Raw genomic sequence first — 19,904 nt, 5'->3', positions numbered from 1 at the left:
AAGGAAGGAGTCCTCACCTTGTCTTGAGGGGCCGCCGCGGAGGAAAGGCGGAGGCGCCGTGGGAGGGCGGCAGCGCCCTCTGCTGGCGCCCGCTGGGCCTCCCGTTGCTCTGTGTGTGCCTCCAGGGGACGCTTCTCAGGACTGGGCAGTTCTCGGGACGGGGACGGTTCTCAGGACCGCGCCGGCCTTCTCAGACCCCGCGGGGTGTGAGCCCCGTTTACCCGAGACTGTCAGCCGGCGCCGTCTCAGCCCCCACTCCCCGTGTACTCTGTTGGCGGGGCTGCCTCGCCGCCTTTCGGGTATGTCTAGAGCCTTCCAGAAGTTAGGCCAGACTCCGATGGGAAGGGGCCTGGCCGGAGGCTGCCCGGTGCCTCCCCCGAGAGCAGTCACTTGCCTGAGTCTTCGCTGAGAAGCCGCAGCAGCAGGATCCGGGGTGGGGGGCGGCTCGGGCACAGCCAGGGGCAACTAGAAACGAGTGTACGGTTTTTTTCAGGCTGAGACTGTTGGCTTCTTGCAAGTCTCAGTTTTTATCAAGTCAGTAACAGAATTAAGTCATTCGGTCTCGGAGACACTTGGGAAACCCTCACGGCTAGCGGGGAGGCCAGCGAGAAGATGAGGGTTGGGGACGAAGGAAGAGCAAAGGCTGGAACACCGCGCGGGGCCCCGGCAGCCCCCGCCCGAGAGCCCCGGCTCCAGGCCGAGTGCGTTAGGCCGTGGGAGTGGGGGGGGGGCATTCTCGTGTGGGCCAGGGGCGTGGGGTCGTATGGGACGTCAGAGGGGTGTGCAGGCCGCCGGCGCTGTTCCTCCCTGGTCCTCTCTGCCGTGCCCGCCTCCCGGCTGGGCTGTGCAGCTGCGGTCCCTGAGCCCAAGCGCTGACCCTGAGGAGGGAGGGCGGGAGGGGTGAGCGGGCTCCGGTGCCCCCGCGGCGGGCCTCCCGCAGAGCGACCTCCAGCCCAGGCTGCCCTGCCCCGCTCCACGGGAGCCCAGCAGGGGCGGGAGACGGTCCGCCTCCATGTTGCCCTCACATGGGCTTCCTGTTTGGGAAGCGACATGTCCCCCGTGTCCTCCTCCTTCCCCTGCACCACTGAGCAGTGGTTTCCTCCGAAGACGGATTGTGCGCGCTTCCCGGAGGAGGCCGCTCTGGGGTTCCATGGGGTTCCATGTGGGTTTGTGCAGATGACAGCCACTTGGGAGTCAGGGAGGCTGTTAGGTGGTGTGGGTTACTGACCCTCTTGAGGGGGGGCCTGGGGTTCCCCCCGCAGGTCAGAAGCAGCCGACACACCCGAGAATTAGCCACCCTGTCTGTGGCTCCTGCTCCCCGTCCGAGTCCCGGTGCTTGGGTCCGTTTTAGTCCCCCCCCCCCCCCCCCATCGTGAGCAAACCCAGTGCTAATTGTCAAGAGACTGTTCTCTGTCACTGCCCTCGCTGTCTCGGGAAAGGAAGCTTGGCTAAAGGCTGCTGCGGACCCAGAGACGTCAGGGAGAGCGAAATCTGAGTGGGAGACTACAGGGATGGCGGGCGCTGGGGGAAGGACACATGGCATTCCCTAGAACATTCTCTCTAGCTGTGCTGACGTTTGAAAATGTCCATCATGGGAACCTGAACACACACGCCCCCCCAGTGCAGACAACGGGCCCCTGCACAGCTCAGCCAGGAAGCTGAGGAGACATGCTGGCCGAGCGCGTCCCCAGGCTTTAGGCACGCCGCTCCCCCCGGCTGGCGGCCCCGCTGGCGGCGGGGACAACTCAAGCCCACGTGGCATCTGGAGCGCTGAGCGGTGGCCGGCGGGACGGTGGACTCGCTCACCTGGATGCTTGCTCTCTCTCCGCACAGGTCGCACGGGGCAGGCGGTTGCTGTTCGAGCCAAGGCCTTTGGATTCAGCGTCATCTTTTATGACCCCTACTTGCAGGATGGGGTCGAGCGGTCCCTGGGCGTGCAGAGGGTCTACACCCTGCAGGACTTACTGTACCAGAGCGACTGCGTCTCCTTGCACTGTAATCTCAACGAGCATAACCACCACCTCATCAATGACTTTACTATAAAGCAGGTAACTGGACATAGATACCCTCTGCCCCTGGACACTTCCATCAAAGCAGAAGGGGGTGGGGTGGGAAGAAGTCCGTGGACACATGCGTGAAAAGGAAAGACCATCCCCCAGGGCATCAATGAGGGGCCAGACAAGGCCCCAGCACGGGATGGGCCACGTGGAGCTGGGACAGATAGGGGCCGGCCCAGGACCCAGCAGGGACCTGTCTCCGTCGGGTTTGGCCTCCAAGAAGCAACAGGCAGGTGACAGGTCCTGACTCCAAGGACTTCCCGCCTTACGGTACGCTCTGAGGTTACAGAGAAACCGACCCAGCCGTCACCAACACCCCACAGTCCCCTTCCCCGACCTGCCGCACACACACCCGACAGCCAAGCCAACCAGAGTCCTCGGGCCGTGGCTGGCTTCTTGCAGCCTCCGGGCAGGTGCCTCCCAGCGTGGTGGCATCTGACGGCCTTCCTTTCGTCCCGCAGATGAGGCAAGGGGCGTTCCTTGTGAATGCGGCCCGTGGCGGGCTGGTGGACGAGAAGGCCTTAGCCCAAGCCCTCAAGGAAGGCAGGATACGAGGGGCAGCCCTCGACGTGCACGAATCAGAGCCTTTCAGGTGGGTGTGCCGGGCTGCGGGCCTCGCGCTGGGACTCCGGGGCCTGCTGCTGCCCTGAGCGCCCCCCACACTGGGACTGCCGGGCACGTCCCCAGAGCAAGGGCCCCTGGGGAGGAAGCTGGAGACCGTCTGACGGCCTCTGTTCTGAGGACGGTGCTGTACTTTGTGTGAGTGTCAAAGTGCCAGAGGGAACCCAGGGGGCGTCAGAAAGTGTCTCAAAGGAAGAACCGTGTGAGTCTGGAGCGGAGCGGGCTTCGTCCGCCCCCGGGACTGTGCGCTCCGATCACACGTGGGCCCTGCCGGTCCTCTGGGGAGCCTTTCTCCTGACACTCGTTTTGGAAGCTTTGATCAGTACGTTCTTAAATTCCCAGCCTTGCGGAAACGTACTACCCCTGTTCCTCCATGCAGGCAAACTGGCCAGTAGGCCGCTCGGCTGCGAGCTGCCTCTTGATGAGTGGGGTAGGGCGCCCCACTCGACTCTTCTCATTTGCTGTTCGTGTGCATTTATCTAGCTTTGCTCAGGGTCCCTTGAAAGACGCACCGAATCTCATCTGTACGCCCCACACAGCTTGGTACAGTGAGCAAGCCTCGCTGGAGATGCGGGAGGCGGCCGCCACCGAGATCCGCCGGGCAATCACAGGTGAGCCCGAGCCCTGTGGCCCTGCCGGCCAGCACCGGGCGGGGAGGGCGGCCGGAGCCCTGCAGCTCAGCTGCCCCGGGCCTGATAAGGCGCGCTGGGGGTTACAGAGGCCTGCTCCTACGGGCACAGGAGGTTTTAGGGACCAAGTCGATTACATATGGAAAGAGCTGGGCCCAGTTCATTCAGGCTTTACACTCTGTTTCAGAGGCAACGGGTTCCTTTTCAACCAGTGTTAAACAGGCAAACTGTGGAGGGAGTTGGGAATGGGGGCAGGGCTCCTTTCTGCTCCAGAGGGTGGAGTGGGCAGGAGTGAAGAGCTCAGGGCTCGGGCCCCACGATTGCTCCTTTTCTGAAAATTAATTAAAGGGCTGGCCCTCATTCCGGAGTGAGAGACTTTACACTCAGGTTTTCATAGTTCAAACGTTATAGGGGGTTCCCCCAGCAGCAACTCCCTGTGACCTTAAAAAAATACATCTGGCTAATTTTAATCTTCATATTCCAGGTCGCATCCCCGAAAGCTTAAGAAACTGTGTGAACAAGGAATTCTTTGTCACAACAGCTCCCTGGTCAGTAATAGATCAGCAAGCAATCCATCCAGAGCTCAACGGCGCCACATACAGGTGAGGAGCGGACACCACCGCAGCAAGCTCCCTGCACTGAGTCTGTGCAGTCCTCGCATTTTTTCCCATGCCCAGTTTCTGTGGAGCAGACACAGCTCTCAGGATACAGCCTAGAATTGGGGTTCCTATTTATGAAAGGAGTGGGCATGGGCATGCGTTCCCCCAAAGGCTCTGAACACTGTGAGGAATGACTGGTACATTGCAAGCCACTTCAAAGGCAGAGGGCTTCTGGGTCAGAAGGTATCAGAAAGATTTTCAGGGGGAAGGGCTTGTTGATGAATCTGTTTTCTAATTTGAATTCTTCTGGCTCGGAGCCCACATAGCCCCTGGAAGGGAGCAGGGTTTCACTGGCTGAGTTTCCCATGGTTCCGTCCCCCCACCGTGGCTGGGCTCACAGGGAAATCAGTGTTCTGCTTTTACAAAAGAGCTGTAGCCCTGGATTCCAGAAGGAAACCTCTGTCTTGCTTACTGTGACCCACAGTTGCCCGTTGCCCGTTCCCTGGCGGAATTCACTTACCGGGCTGGAGCTTTCTCCCCTGGGGCCCAGCCTCGGCACTGTGCGATGCATCTTGGCGGCCCTGGCCTCCACCAGCACTCCCAGCCCTGATAACTGAAAATGGCTCCAGCTGCTGCCTCACATCCCCCGCTGGGAACCACTGCTCTACCGTGGGGGCCGGGGAGGTTTAACTAGTGTAGGGAGGACCCACAGGTCAAGGCTCAGACTCTGAGGAAGTTACACGGTTTTCCTACTGGGTCTCATGGCTTTTTCTGTATTTCAGTTTGCCATATTCTGTTAATGTCCCACCGTTTTTACCCTTTTAATAGTATTTCAGTATCATTGCTTGAACCTGCCTCTGCCCCAGGGTCATGTTCCTTATTGTTGGCAGCCTGTCCTTTAAAGGCCACATCTTCATTCTTCCCTTTAATAGACTGAGACTCTCCGGCCCCTTGGAATACAACATATGTTTGAAGGCCTGTCGTTCCCCCAAGTCCCAGAGGGTCCTTCATTTCTGACCAGCCAGTGAGGTCAAGGATTTGAGAATGTTGAGAATCAGTCTTTTAATTCTAAAGCACCTGCCTCCTAAGTCTGTTTTATCCTAGGAATGTTTCAATACACTAACTCGAATTTGCATTAAGAACCACATGTTCTTTGGGTGGCTTACTGCCTCGTGCCCTTGGACACACAGCAGCGTGTGCGCCCGTGATGGAAGAGGCGTCTGCGCTGGCTCCCTTCTTCCCCTGCTGCTGCGTCCCATTTCACATCTCTGGTCACGAGAGCACGCGGCTAGGTCGCCTGGAGAGCCACATTTTGTATCGGAGTACTTCATCCTGTCGGGCAATCATTAGAAGTATTGACATAATTAACGAATGCTAAGGCAGACAACTTGGGAAGTCTTTTTTTGTACCAGACATTTCCCAAATGCAGTACAGGGTCTATGGACAGAATTAACACAGGCTCTTCCCATTGTGTGAGAAGCGAAGGTCTGTGGCAGTGTTTTGATGGGATGATTTAGATTTTGTTGAATTAAGTATCATCGTTTTTTCATGTAGATTTCTCTTTACTTTGCCAGTTAAGTGACAAACTAAACTACTTTAAGAAAAAAAAAGTAGGCAGAGCCCAGAGCTCGGCTCCTCCCTGCTCCCGACTTAACTGGCCCGTTCTCTGTGCTCCTCAGATACCCGCCAGGCATCGTCGGGGTGGCCCCGGGCGGACTTCCTGCAGCCATGGAGGGCATCATCCCCGGAGGCATCCCGGTGACTCACAACCTCCCCACAGTGGCACACCCTTCCCAAGCTCCCTCTCCCAACCAGCCTACAAAACACGGGGACAATCGAGAGCACCCCAATGAGCAATAGCAGAGAATGACGAGTGGTCATCATTCAGATAAACCTGGGACCAAGAGACAGTGAAAAATAGATGAACTAAGGGAAGGACTTTGACCGTCTTTTTAACGGACTCCGGACATATGCATCATTGACGCCGCAGTGTTAGGAGGGCAAGAAGCCGAGGTGTGGGAAGGCTGGAGCCGGAAGCGCTGAAAGACTAGGACGTGATTTATTAACGACCAACTTCTGTTATTGTGTGTTACGTTCTTCATCTGTGCATCCAATCACAAAGAATAAATAGATCCTTTTCCTTTATCAGCCCCTTGGGCACAGCAGGTCCTGAACACCTTGCTCTAGAATGTTGCATCAGGAGTTCCAAACGTCAAAATAAAAAAATACTAAGAGGAAATCCCCCTCCTGTGACTCTAGTCTTCAGTCCATGGGGGCTGGCGACCTCTTTTGCTGAGGGCAAGATTAAATTGCTACAGAGAAGGGGGAGAAAACTGTGCCCGTTAGACCGCCGCGAGCATACAAGCTCCTGTACAGAAGCCTCTCTCCCATCTGAACTGCATACGGAGCGGGCGAGTTGGTTGTGAATTCAGTAATACCCTCTTGATGATGCAAAAAAAGGAAAAAAAGAAAAAAAAAAGAAAAAAGTATTAAGTTTCACAAGCTGTTTGTACTCAAATATATTTTCTCAGTTTCAGATCCTCAGCTATTTTATTGAGTGGAAAGTCTTGAGCTGAAAGAGTTCAAGAAAAATAATGTTGCATTTCCTTATGTCTCAGGAAACACTTTTTATGGTAACTTGTCAGATTGTCTATGAACAAACCCACTTTTTTAGACATTGATAAATCTTCTTTTCTTCACGTGATATTTTATACAAGAACACTTCAGGTGTGTTACTAGATGTGACTGATTTTAACAAATCCTATTAGATTTGTATCAACTAGTTACATGTTATATTCATAGTCTTTTGTGAATCATCGCCTTTTTGTTTAAAAGATGGCCTATTTTGAGCCTTTGTATAGGTACATTCCTGTTTTTGTGACAAAAAAAAAATCCTTTCAAACTGTCCCAAACAGAAAAATAATGGCTATCAGAAGTGTTTTGTTTTAGTGTGAGTTACCGCTACTGTGTCTGTTTATTGTAAGGTGGACATTTAGCGTTCAGTGCAGTTTTCAATAAAAAGTAATAAAAATTTGTAAAGTTCTCAAATTCAAGTACATCTCACCCAGGTAAAAATTCTCTACAGGAGATGTTTTAAAGGCAACTATATTCTCTATTAGCCAGTTTTCAACTCGTGTTCCTTCTGGGTTCAAAGATGAACACTTTCCCATCTGCCCATTCTATCACCAGATTCGGGAACGCAGGGGATTACCTGTGATAGCTCAAAGGAGAAATCGGAAAACCGCCCACTAAGTCCATCATTATCAAATCGTGACATCCTCAAGATGAAATAGTGGGTTGGAACTATGTCGATCCAAGAAACAAAATTGGTCAAGTTAGAGAGTTTTGATTTTAATTTACCCAAAAGCAAAATTACCTGGCTCAAGCATTAATGCAGGAAGGGAAGTGAATCTCAAAATTTTTTTAAATGATATTTGCAAAGAAATGTTGCAAAATAATTATCAGCCATTTCCACGTTAAGAGCTTTTAAGTTGATGTAAAGGATTTTCCTTCATGAATAGCATTAAACCCCTTCACACTACTGGTATCCTATCCGCAAGTATCAAGCCATCTATCAGGTCCAACGCCAGGTACCCAACTCCCTATCATTCCATTCTCCCTCCCCCTTCCCATGAAGAAAGGAGGGGGGAGGGGCTGTGATGGGGTCTTCTAACATCAACCTCCTCACTCATTTGAAGGTGGTGGTCCCATCCCAACCCTCCCAAAAAAATTACATTAAAACAACCTCCTGTGGATAGAGACAGAGCACATGGTTACTGATTGACCCATCACTCCAGGAAACAGAACAGGAGCTGAACATCCTCGTCATAACCAGGATGTTCTCAATGAGGGCATGACAACAAATGCCCAAAAAGGAAGATTCCCCAACTGCCTCAAGAAAGCAGTGTTCCCATAACACGGATGAAGTCTGGAACTCGGTGAGCCTAGAATCAAAAACAAAAAAGGCCAGTTCAAATCCATGGTACACCTAAGTTTTGTTTAATTAGAACAGAAAACACCACACTGTATTCTCCCTAAAAAAGAACCATAAAGTTAAATCCATACAGGTAAGGTATTACTGTCCAGAGTCAACCAAGACCTCATCGTGGAGAAAAGGACTGTGTACTCTATCTCGGGACAACAATTATGGCTGTTTAATAGTTCAAGAGCTTAACATAGCATTGATTCACCAACATTTTGGCCATTAGCAGCCAATCTGCTATAAAAACCATTTAGAGCCCCATCCCTGTCTGGAGCCTAGGAAATGCAATGCTCTACCTTTCCCACAGGGAAGAATGCTGTACCCGTTAAACTAGGTGTGGTCGGGATCACTGATCATAAATAAATAAAGAGGCACCTGGGGGAAACACCACTCAGCAGACCACCACACACAGGCTAACTACTGAGCCTATGCTTTCTGGACAGCATTGACTGCGGTGTAGACCATAGTGACTAGATGCTTCTCTCAAACGGTTCTCTTTGGCTTCTTCAATTGGGAGGGTAGTTTTGCTTAACAGCAACTAGAATAGGATCTGTGCCCACGAAAAAATTCTTCCTATGTATGGAGAAAAATTTATAGAGATACTATGCTTAGTCAGAATGATAGCCTTCTAAAAACTTAATTACTGACCAAAACGAAAGCCAACCAGAGTCAATTTGTAGGGAAACCTAGCCACTTACAACAGTAACATTTACCATTATTACACCAAAACTCATTGATATGGAATCAAGAAAAGTTTCCTGCAAGTTTTAGCATACAGCAGAAGTGATCCTTTCATCCTGGGAATCCCTCTGCACTGTTCTGAGAGGGGAGAAGGAACTAAAGACAGGACATCTCATGGGTGTTTTTCTATCTTTAGTTTTCCAGCATCGAGTCAGAGGTTGTGCACATTTAAAACACCATCTAAACAGAGCTTAGAAGAAAACAAGAAGCAAATATTTAAAGGGTTTTCACAGCCTTTTCATCAAAGGGAAGAAACTGCGTGCATGCGTGTGCGTATGGGGCTGCTTTCCAAACTCCTTGCCACATCGAGAATCCACAAAGTGCTTATCAGGACACTAAGTCTTGTATGTGTTCCTGAGATAGGTCTGAAATTTTTACCCAGTATTGAACATATACCTGAAGTGGTCAAATAATACTTTTTATAAAAAGATTTCTATCTAAGATTATAGTTTAAACTTTTAAATAAGAATGGCCACAATTAACCAACATGCAAAAATTCTCAGACTACTCTGAGAAATTCATTATACAATGCATTTCCACCTTACTGCATTTTTCAATCTTTATTCTATACGTAACTGTGCCCAATCAGCCCGAGCAAAGGCAGGCCTTCCTGACACGATTTGCTTCAAGCAGAGTTGATGATAAAGCAAGAATCCAAAGAGCCTCTGCACGGCCACTTGGGAGGAGAACGTCGTCAACCGAATCAAGGGCGCAAATCTCCCACGGTTCATCTAGTGACGAGTGGGCCCGTTCCCCAGGCCCTTCCTAACGTGGATCCAGGGAGTGACGACTCACCGAGAGACTGCCACCCGGACTCCGGGAGAACCACCCTCATTTTGAGGGCACTCTTCCAAACAAATAAATACCTAAGTACTGAAAAGGGATATACAGAAGCTTAAGAAAAAGACGAAATAATAGAAACCAAAACCCTTTCTGAAATAAGGGAATGACGTCTGTGTAAAGTCCACTCACACAATCCTACTTTCCTTGCAGTTTGTTCCTTAAAGATTTGACTTCGTTTTATTGGGCACGACAGGAACTAAATTAAAATAAAAGCTTGTTTTTATTTTTATATTTTGCTGTGGATAATTTGTACAAAAAGTTTCCAAATCTTTAATGAGCTCGAATGAGACTCAACGTAAAGTGGATCTCTTAAGATGGAAGTAGAAGGCCAGGTTCTACTTCAACAAGAGTATCTCAAAGGAACAAAGAGTCATCTGCCATGTGCTTTCCGAGGTGCCCGTGCGGGAAAAAACTTCTCAGTAATACGAAGATGCTGGTACAACTTGTCCTATTACACAACTTCTTACACAACCACATGCGTTACATTTATAGACAGATTTACAATTTGAAAGGAAAAAAGTTCCGTCTTAATAAAATTAGGGGATATTTTTCTTTTTTTTTTTTTAAACAAACTGTAGTCCAACAAAGTTCTCTGTCTCCTCACACAGCAGATGCGCCCCATCTCCATGGGTGTGGATTAGAAAAGCCCTTCTGGGCAGATCCTGCCAGATCTGGTTCCTTCCATGCCTTGCGCTCTGCTTGGAGCGTGCACCACACCAGCTCTGGGGTCACCACAGAGCTGATACCCTGGTCTTCCGCTCTTTGATTTTTTTTCATTCATCTTCATCATCTTCATCTTCCTCTCCATCGGACAGGGACGTACAAGGCCGGATCTGTCGGTAGCGGTCAAGCCATTTCTCCACCATCTGCGTGACCAGGGGGTGGTTCCGCCGCCGAGAACTTTTCTGCATGGCTACCAGCACGCCGCCTTCAGTCACACAGCAGTCCAGCCACTCCCTGAGCAGTTTCTCTTGCTGTTCCTCATTACCTAGCTTTTAGAGGAATGTAAAGAAAAGGGGAAATAATACCACAGATCAGAGACCTGCTCGGAGCTGAATGAAAACATGGCTGGCAGGATTACTAATGAAAAGGTCAAAGCAACAAACTTTTTACACAGTTTCAGCCTCTCATCAATTTTATGATAAAACCCAGTCTCCTATGGCTAAACAGAAAAATGTCTATGGGAAAATTCACAGGAAAATCTCACGGGGGGAGAAACCACCTACCTACTAATGGGTTAATTTGTTTGAAAGAACAGGAAAAACCAAATGTTACCTAATAAACTGATCTTGGCCAAGAAAAGGCTAGAAGAAAAAGTCTCAGCTTCAAACACATGACAAGGTGAGTTTATTCAGTAAACCACTTACAGAATGAAGTTATAAAAATTCTGTTCTACTAATTAATGTCTTGATGGTATAAGTTTTTAAATTTCTAGTATATTAAATAAACGCCCAATAACTGTTTAAGAAAACGGGTTTTCAGAGTGTTCTTTCTCCACAGCCTCGCCGCCCCTGCCTGGTCTATACCTCCCTCCCCCTGCCCCCACCACTGCTCCAGGCACCTTGTCTCGAGTCTCCACAACAAGCAGCCAGTGCTCCTCTTCCGGACAAACCGGCCACAGGCTTCCCAGCTTGCCCAACGTCTAAGCCAAGCTTTAAAAGGCTGCTGGCAAGCCCTCTGCCATCCCTGAGCCCCTCAACCTTTTCCCCACCAACCACACGGAGACCCTGTGGTACCCTCTCCCTCCAGCTCTCTTCCCCCACATTCTGCCAGACTCTCTTCCCTTGCGGGGCTCATTTCAGGTGTTACCACGTCAGACGCCTCCCATTACGGCCCGACTGCAATCATGAGTCCCGTGGCCCCCAACCGCCATCTTTCCAGTTTTCTCCTCAGCACCCCTCCCTGCCTCAGGGCAGGGACTGTCATCTTCCCGTCCCTGCTGCATGTGCACCCCACGACCTACAGAGCAGCTCGGGAAAGGTACATGTCACGGTCTGGAGGACCGTGCCCACAGGATAAGCCACGTGTCGGCGCCAGACAGCGGTGGGGCTGGCTGTGCGGCAGCAAGGCCATGGCGGCAACAAGGACACTGTCCGGGTCTAGGTCCAGGCAGCGTGACTATTTCAGGTGGTTCACGGGAGCGCCACGCCTCTTACCTCCTGGGCAGAAAGAAAGTGCACGTGGAGTAACTTCCTCTCGCTGTCCACCAGAGGCAGAAACGTGATGGTGACATCGTCATCGGTGTTCAGGTTAGCACCAGCACCTCGGTTGCCGTAGCCGTCGTTCTCCATGGCAACCAAAGCAGAGAAGTGGCCCCTTGTATAGCCTAGAGCGATGGGACTTTTCCAACAAAAACTCTGTTCCCACAACAAAGGCAAATAAACACCTGAAGGAGGAGAGAAAATCCCCATGGGGTTATCAGGATATGGCTGCAGGCCGCATGGGGGAGTAACAAAAGACTTCTAAAATACTCTTGAACAGGACTTACCTTGAAACCGAGTATATCCTAAAGTTTCTCCCCGGAAACTTTTATAATATTTTACTCCATAAACTATAATTGGTCGTCTAAGAATATGTGCAAGTACAAAAATGTGTGTCTGTTCCAAACTTGCTCCAGGCTGTATGGAATGAAATAAAGAAAGCAATTTCACTTTAAAACATTTATTTCTGCCCTGGAAAATGACTATGCAAAACACAATGCTGTTCCCCTTCAGTACACTAGACCGATGCTTTTATTAGTAGTAATACCGTCAAGCTAAAGAAGAGTTCGATTCTTCAAACAGCAACATCCAATGAAATAATAAAAGAAATCTGCAAGTTCTATGCAGACAAGATGGTTCGCTATCCAATCTCAAGAACCCAATGGATTTGGTTAAATAGTGATCCCAGGAACAAGAGACTCAGATAGCAAGGGACACCGGAGTCATCCCACGGCCTCCTTGTTAAGTCACCTGTTAGAGCACGACCCTAGTGGAAAGAGGAGCTGTTACTTCTTAGAAACATACACAGCAAGAATACTGACCGGGTCTATCACCCCTCTATAATGACTGTGACAACCCATTTTTAGGAAGTACGTGTCGCAGGTGTACAACAGCCACTGTGACAGAAGGTACTTCACTCACAGGCTTCGAGTAAATAATGGTGCTTTCCGTGAAGAACAGGGATGCCTTGCTGTGTGTATATCTGAACGTTACAGCTCCGTATACTGACCATGCTTCACGGAACAAAACTAGTATGAAAGCCAGAGTCTAAAAGGAACAACTCTACACGATTTATTTTTCTAAAAGTTCATTCCCAGGTTAATTTTAAAGAACTACTTCCACCGGCCGGCCATGGCACCTTCCCCTTGGTCCAGGTCACGTGGACACAGAGCCTCACCCCCCGCTGCACCGCCGGCCCGAAGGCAGAGCGCCAGTGCCCGCCAGCAGCTCAGCGGGCTCAGCTCAGCGCCCTCGCGGACACGGAACAGGAGCTACCCAGTAGATAAACGGGTATAAAGCCACTGTCCTAAGCGGACAATATAAATGAAGAACAATCTTAAAAAAGTATATAAGCGCTTGGAATCATCCCAGTGCAACTTTCATTCTGACAATTTCTAATCACTTCATGTAAGAAACATGTTACCGCCTCTGGCCTGTGGTGCAGATTTGCCTCCGGTCATACTGTCGACAGACAGCAGTCATGGCCAGAACCAGTCACCTGAGGCCCAATCAAGCACTCTTTCGTGTACACCCCAATGCCTCCAACATAGTTCACGCATGTAAATCCAGGGGTTCAGAGCATGTAGCCTACTGTTCTCACAGAAGCAACATGTCTCAAAGCATTCTTACCTGACTAGCAAGGGAGAGTATAAATGCCCAGTCTTCTTGCCACTGTTCCTCTCTCAAGGAAAAATGTAAACCAAAGCTCTGAGAATACCATGATTCCCAATCTTTCCAACGTGTGTAAAACCTGAAAAAGATAGTAAAAAATAAGCCTTCTATAAATGTTCCAATCATTTATTTAATGTAGTCTTTAAGAAATTCATGTAAAGAGATCAGTAATTGTATTAATTTTACCCAGTTTGCACTAAATTTTCAAATTAAAAATACCTGCCTTCTGCTAGCAGACATCATTTAACACATTCTCACACACAATTCCATTCACCACCCACCAAGTTCTCACCCAAAACACTAGTGATGAGAACAATCAATTTCAAATGTCTACTATTGGTTTACAAGTTCAAAAACCAAACCAAAACAAAACCAAAAAAAACCCCAAAACATTCAAAATCACCCGAAATACTGGATACAATCAACGACACTACATTTCCACATTATTGTTTGGTCACTGTATAAACAATAAACTAGAAATAGCCCATGTGTTCACAAGTGGAGGATCAAAACCACTTCCAGAGCAAGGCCCATTCGGTGACAGCTCAGAGAAACGAGGAAACTATCAAAGAGAAATCTGAAACTAGCAGAAGCTGGCTTGTAAGGTTTAAGGAAAGATGCAGTCTCCAGACATCGCAGTGCAAAGTCCATCAGCAAGGGATACAAGAGCTGCGGCAAGTTTTCCAGAAAATCTAGCGGAAGATCATGAATGCAGGTAGCTACACTAAACAAATTTTCAACGTCGGTGAAACAGTCTTCTACTGGAAGATGATGCCATCTGGGACTGCCCACGGCCAGAGAGGAGAAGTCAGTGCCCGGCTTCAAAGAACAAGCTGACTCCCTTATTAAGGGGCTCATGCAGCTGGTGACTTTAAGTCGAAGCCAGTGCTCATTGACCATTCCAAAAATCCTAGGACCCTTAAAAATGCTAAATACACTCCACTCTATACAAGAACAAAGCCTGGATGACAGCACATCCATCTTCAGTATAATTTGCTAAATATTTTATATATTTATATATATGTATTTTGCTAAATATTTTATATATTTATATATATGTAATTTGCTAAATATTTTAAATATTTAACCTAATGCCTACCCCTCAGGTAAAAAGCTCCTTTCACATTATGACTGACAGTCTTACTGACAGACAGACATATGACAGACAGCACTGACAGTTCACCAAATCACCCAAGATGGAGACAAACAGCCAGACTGTTTCCATGCCTGCTAACACAACATTCATTCTGCAGCCCATGATCAGGGAGTAATTTCACCCTTCAGGTCATTATTCCAAGTAAGCCCATAGCTAGCTGCCATACACACCGATTCCACAGAGGGATCTGGGCAAAGAAACGGAAAAACTTCTGGAAAGGATTCACCATTCTGGATGCAACTAAGAACATTTATGATTCATGGAAATAAGTCAAAATAACATCTACAGGTGTCTGGAAAAAGTTGATTCTAACCCTCACAGACGACCTGGAGGAGTTCAAGACCTGAGTGGAAGAAGTCACCACAGCTGTGGTGGGAGTAACAACAGAGCCAGAATGAGAAGCAGAGCGTCGAGAAGAGACTGAAGCGCTGTGATCTCATGACAGAACTGGAACAGATGAGGACTTGCTTGGGATGGACAAGCAGAGCGTGGTTTTTTGCAACGGACTCTAATCCTGGTGAAGATGCTGTGAAGGCTGGTGAAATGCCAAGAAAGGCTTGAGACGGTCACATAAACTTGGCTGGTGAAGCAGCAGCAGGGTTTGAGAGCTCGGACTCCAATGCTGAAAGGAATTCTGACTGGGTAAAATGCCATCAAACAGCATCACATGCTACAGAGAAATCATCTGTGAAGAGTCAACTGATGCAGCAAACTTCACTGTCATCTTATTTTAAGAAATGGCCACCATCCCCTGATCAGCCAGCAGCCATCAATGTTGAGGCAAGACCCTCCACCAGCAAAAAGATTACGACTCACTGAAAGCTCAGATGATGGTTAGGGTCTCCTACCAATCAACTATTTTTAAAATTAAGGAATGTATAGTTTTTTAAGACTTCATGTTATCGCACACTTGACTACGGACTACACTTTCATATGCACTGGGAAGCCAAAGTTTCCTTCGGCTCACTTTACTACAATATCACTTTACTGCAGTGGTCTGAAACGGAACCCACAGTATCTCCGAGGTACGCCTGTGTGCATTATACATCCAATCAGGTCGCCGTCATGGCTTGCCAGCCAGAGAGCTTTTTAATATTTTTAAGGTGACCTCAAATTCTTCCTGTCTTGCATTATGCTTTGATCTATACTTTAGCTCTCAAAAAAGCGCTGATACTGCTTCCATTTACACTCACTGATATTTACTATGTACTTACTCTGGGTCAGGCTATTGGAGGCACCAGATCTTCCACAATGAAACACAACAAAATCTCTGTTCTCATGGAGTCTATGTTCTAATGGACTTCACATAACCCCTCAATACTGACAAAAAAATTCACAAGTGCTGAAAAATTACACAGAGGCACTAGGGGCGCAGAGTTTTTTGGAGTACGACCATTATCATTATTGTGTGAGCATTCACTTAAGTGTAAAAGGAAAAAACACATTTTAATTAACTTAGCTTCTTTCAGCCTCGATTTTTCTCATTTATGATAACAGAGATAATGTATATACAGAACCAAGAAAACACTGTAAGTCAAGACCAGTCATGATTTGGATGTTGGATTTAAAAAAAAAAAAAGTGTATATATATATATATATATATATATATATATGTATACACACACACACACACACACACACACAGGATCCCCCGCTATCTGAAAGATTGCTTCGTACCCCTTCACCTTTACTAAAGACCTACCTTAGCACCTGTTTTTGCTAGCCAAAAAGAAACCCAATGAGGATTTTCACTTGTACAAGATGGTAACTGCACTTTGCTTTACTCCATTTCAGCTGACAAAAGGATTCCCGGGAATGCTCTACTTTCAAATACCAGGGAAAACCATCTACACAAAGGACAATTCTAAGATATCAAGAAGATGTGATATGGACTGTATCCTGGATAACGGAGTCCTTGCTGATTTTCTCAGATGTGGTAATAAGGACTCAGTTAGGTAAGAGAATATCCTTGTTCTTCAATGATATACAGAGATACTGTCAGGGGAAAAGCATCATGGGGACTTAAACCAACCGGCAAAGGGAGGTGTTTACATATGCAGAGATGAGGCATATGTGGGGTACAGGTTAACAACTGGGCAGGAAATATCGGGGTCCGCTGCACTGCTACGTATACATATTTTTTGACTTTACTGTGGATTTCAAAATTTGCAAGATAAAATGTGGTCTGAAGATTATGTGCCTTAGGAAGAAAAAAAAATCTCGTAATACAATGCTAACAATCGTAAATTTCAACATAATATTAATTCGTAACACTTAAAAATATAGCAAAGACCTATTTAACTTCAAATGTTTCTATTTAAAAGCTTAGCAAAATCTATCAAAATGTTTAAAGTCTCAATGTGCAAAAAACCAAAGTTTTCCCTCCAGCTTCCACAGAAAATGTAAGAGGCAAAAAGTATCCCAACACTATAGGGAAATGACACGGCAAGAGCACGCCTGGTTTTACATAGGGAAGGGCAACAGCTCACCAATGTGAACAGTCATGCAGGCTGTCATGCAGGGCTTTCCGGAGCACCGAGTCCTTGTCGTAAATGCCCCAGGTAGCCTGGAGCACGGAATCAAGTAAGCAGTCTCCTGCAGTCCGGTTCCAAAGTGCATACAGCCGACTGTCCAAGCGCGTAGCCAACTCCAAAGACCAGTTTATAATTGGGGATTCTTCTTCTAACTCTATATAAGGAATTTAAGTAACATGTTCATTTTCATGCAATTTAGGACTATTCACTGGAAAAAAGAACCCATTCTCTAGATGTTGTTAAGTTGATGTTCATTTACTATTAAACACCTAAATAAATCTGATCAATTGGAATACAAACCTTCCAAGTAGTTGAAACATCTGTGGCCCTAGAATAATTTTCTCAACTTTTTTTTTTTTTTTTAAGATTTTATTTATTTGGGCGCCTGAGTGGCTCAGTGGGTTAAGCCTCTGCCTTCGGCTCTGGTCATGATCTCAGGGTCCTGGGACTGAGCCCCACACCGGGCTCTCTGCTCAGCAGGGAGCCTGCTTCCCTCTCTCTCTCTCTCTGCCTGCCTCTCTGCCTACTTGTGATCTCTCTCTGTCAAATAAACAAATAAAATCTTAAAAAAAAAAAGATTTTGTTTATTTGACAGAGAGAGAGAGATCACAAGTAGACAGATGGGGAAGCGGGGGCAGGGTGGGGAGCAGGCTCCCCACCAAGCAGAGAGCCCCATGTGGGGCTCGATCCCAGGACCCTGGGATCATGACCTGAGCCAAAGGCAGAGGCTTTAACCTCCTGAGCCACCCAGGTGCCCCACTTTTCTCAACTTTTAAGTTCTTTACTATTTGCTGAGAATGCTTAACACGGAAATATACACATTCTAGAACAGGAAGTAGAAAACCAAGGCTTAAAAACTTTTATACTCTTATTCCATCACAATTAAGAGCCATGAAATGAGCATTCTTAAATTTTTTTCCGGTGTTATCAAGATACAATTAACAGAATGAGCGTTTTTAACAGCGCTACGTGACACTGCTCCTAAGGACTTTACATTTTCAATCGGAGTAAAAATAAAACAAGTCAACCATACACTGAACTGCTCTAAGCCTTAAAAAACAAAGAGTGTATGGATATTGAACTAAATCACATTAATTCCACACTTACCTTTCTGAACATCTCTATCAAGCACCTCATCAAATAGTTTTTCCTGGACTGTTGGAGGCAAGTCTTCAATATCTAGAAAGAAAAAAACAGACTTAGAAGATTTTCTTATGTCTCATATAACTTAATAAATTTGATATAAGAATCTAATAGTGACTTCCTCTAAAATAGTTCTCTTGCTGGGACAGCTGGGTGGTTCAATCCAACTCTTGGCTTCAGCTCAGGTCATGATCCCAGGGTTGTGAGATCAAGCCCCACACTGGGTGCTCAGCACAGAGTCTGCCTGAGATTCTCCCCACTTCCACCTCCCACTACTTATGCGCTCTCTCAAATAAATAAAATTAAAAAAAAAAAAAGTCCTTCCTTGCAGTGAAGGCTGTCAAGTGTCTTTTTGTAAAAACAAACAAACAAACAAACAAACCATACGCATGTATATGTGTGTGCATAAATGGAACATGAGATTTCCTGTCCATACTTCATTAGCAAAACTGTTAACTAAAAACAATAAAAAGAATATTTGGACCAATAATTACATATAACTATTATCAAAAAGATAAGCGATAATAATGTTGGCAAGGATGTGGGGAAAGGGAACCCTTTGTGCACAGTTAGTGGAATGTAAACTAGTACAGCCACCATGGAAAACAGTATGGAGGTTCCTCAAAATGTCAGAAGTATCATGATCCAGCAATCCCACATCTGGGTATATATCCAAAGGGAATGAAAATAGGATAATGAAGAGGTACTAAACTCCTATGCGTGTTGCAGCATTACTCACAACAGCCGAGATATAGACAATGGATGAATTAAGATGGGGGCGGGGGCCTGTAAAATGGCGTGTTATTCAGCCAGGTGAAAGAAAGAAATCCTGCCATTTGCAACAACACGGGTGAACATTGAGGGCATTAGGCTAAGTGGAATTAGCCAGAGAAAGACAAACTAAATACTGCATGGTAACACTTCCATATGGGCTCTTTAAAAAAAAAAAAAAAAAAAAAAAAAAAAAAAAAAAAGACTCATAAAAACAGGGTAGAAAAGAGGTTGCATGGGGGGTGGGGGGTAGTGAGCAAAAGAGAGATTGGTAAAAGGGTACAAAAACACCCAAGCTATAAAACGAATAAAGCTGAACACCTAACATCAAAACCATGGTAGCTATATAACACTGTATAACATAAATTTGCTAGCAGAGTGAAACTTTTATGTTCTCACCAAAACAGATAAATAAACCAAATATGTGAGACAATGTGTGTGTTAATTAACTAGATGGAGGAAACCCTTTCACAATGTATGCATACATGAAATCACAATCACCCTAACCCTAGATACTTGAAATATTTGGCAATTTTACAGGACAATTATCCCTCAGTAAAACAGAAAAAAAAAAGGGTGGGGGGGGCGCTATCTGATATCCAAGATTATGAAACAGAAACAACATACAAATATTTATCTGTCCCACACTTTCAACCTCTGCTCAGGCCTACTGTTTTCAGACTTTAGAATCTTCTTATACAAGTTAATGAACCATTAATTACTGGCACACAGATCCCTGTTTTTGTCATCTTCCTCAAATTCTTCATGCTTTGTTCAGTTTACTAATGCAGCAGTCTACCCTTAAAATAAAGCTTTACCCTTAAAAAAAAAAAAAAAAAGCCATTTTCAAGTCAAAATAAAAATCTAAACATCACCAAAGTAAGCTTAAGTGTACAGAGAATGCACTTCAAGTGAACTTTGTCTGATTTTAAAATAATAGAGCACCTGTGTGGCTC

At 46.6% G+C, this 19,904-nt stretch overlaps 2 protein-coding genes across 10 annotated transcripts in view; one reads left to right on the top strand and one right to left on the bottom strand.

The window, feature by feature from the left end:
- The window catches only part of CTBP2 (C-terminal binding protein 2), a 152,726-nt gene extending 145,772 nt beyond the window's left edge, over window positions 1–6,954 (top strand). For all 7 annotated transcript variants that reach the window (XM_046027994.1, XM_046027988.1, XM_046027991.1 and 4 more), the window contains 5 exons: window positions 1,834–2,048; window positions 2,519–2,649; window positions 3,162–3,289; window positions 3,792–3,909; window positions 5,586–6,954. In XM_046027994.1, coding sequence (XP_045883950.1) covers window positions 1,834–2,048; window positions 2,519–2,649; window positions 3,162–3,289; window positions 3,792–3,909; window positions 5,586–5,766 — 773 coding nt within the window. In that variant the 3' untranslated portion in view covers window positions 5,767–6,954. The remainder of the gene's footprint in view (window positions 1–1,833; window positions 2,049–2,518; window positions 2,650–3,161; window positions 3,290–3,791; window positions 3,910–5,585) is intronic.
- A 2,721-nt stretch (window positions 6,955–9,675) lies between these two features.
- ZRANB1 (zinc finger RANBP2-type containing 1) overlaps window positions 9,676–19,904 on the bottom strand; it is a 54,707-nt gene continuing 44,478 nt past the window's right edge. For all 3 annotated transcript variants that reach the window (XM_046027995.1, XM_046027996.1, XM_046027997.1), the window contains exons 5-10: window positions 18,142–18,213; window positions 16,990–17,188; window positions 13,303–13,423; window positions 11,961–12,090; window positions 11,629–11,858; window positions 9,676–10,464 (exon numbers count right to left, since the gene is read on the bottom strand). In XM_046027995.1, coding sequence (XP_045883951.1) covers window positions 10,246–10,464; window positions 11,629–11,858; window positions 11,961–12,090; window positions 13,303–13,423; window positions 16,990–17,188; window positions 18,142–18,213 — 971 coding nt within the window. In that variant the 3' untranslated portion in view covers window positions 9,676–10,245. The remainder of the gene's footprint in view (window positions 10,465–11,628; window positions 11,859–11,960; window positions 12,091–13,302; window positions 13,424–16,989; window positions 17,189–18,141; window positions 18,214–19,904) is intronic.

Source organism: Meles meles, chromosome 13 (assembly GCF_922984935.1).
Source record: "Meles meles chromosome 13, mMelMel3.1 paternal haplotype, whole genome shotgun sequence".
Classification (NCBI taxonomy): Eukaryota; Metazoa; Chordata; class Mammalia; order Carnivora; family Mustelidae; genus Meles; species Meles meles.
The sequence above is the reverse complement of the archived record's forward strand: the minus strand, read 5'-3'. Positions and strand labels throughout refer to the sequence as shown.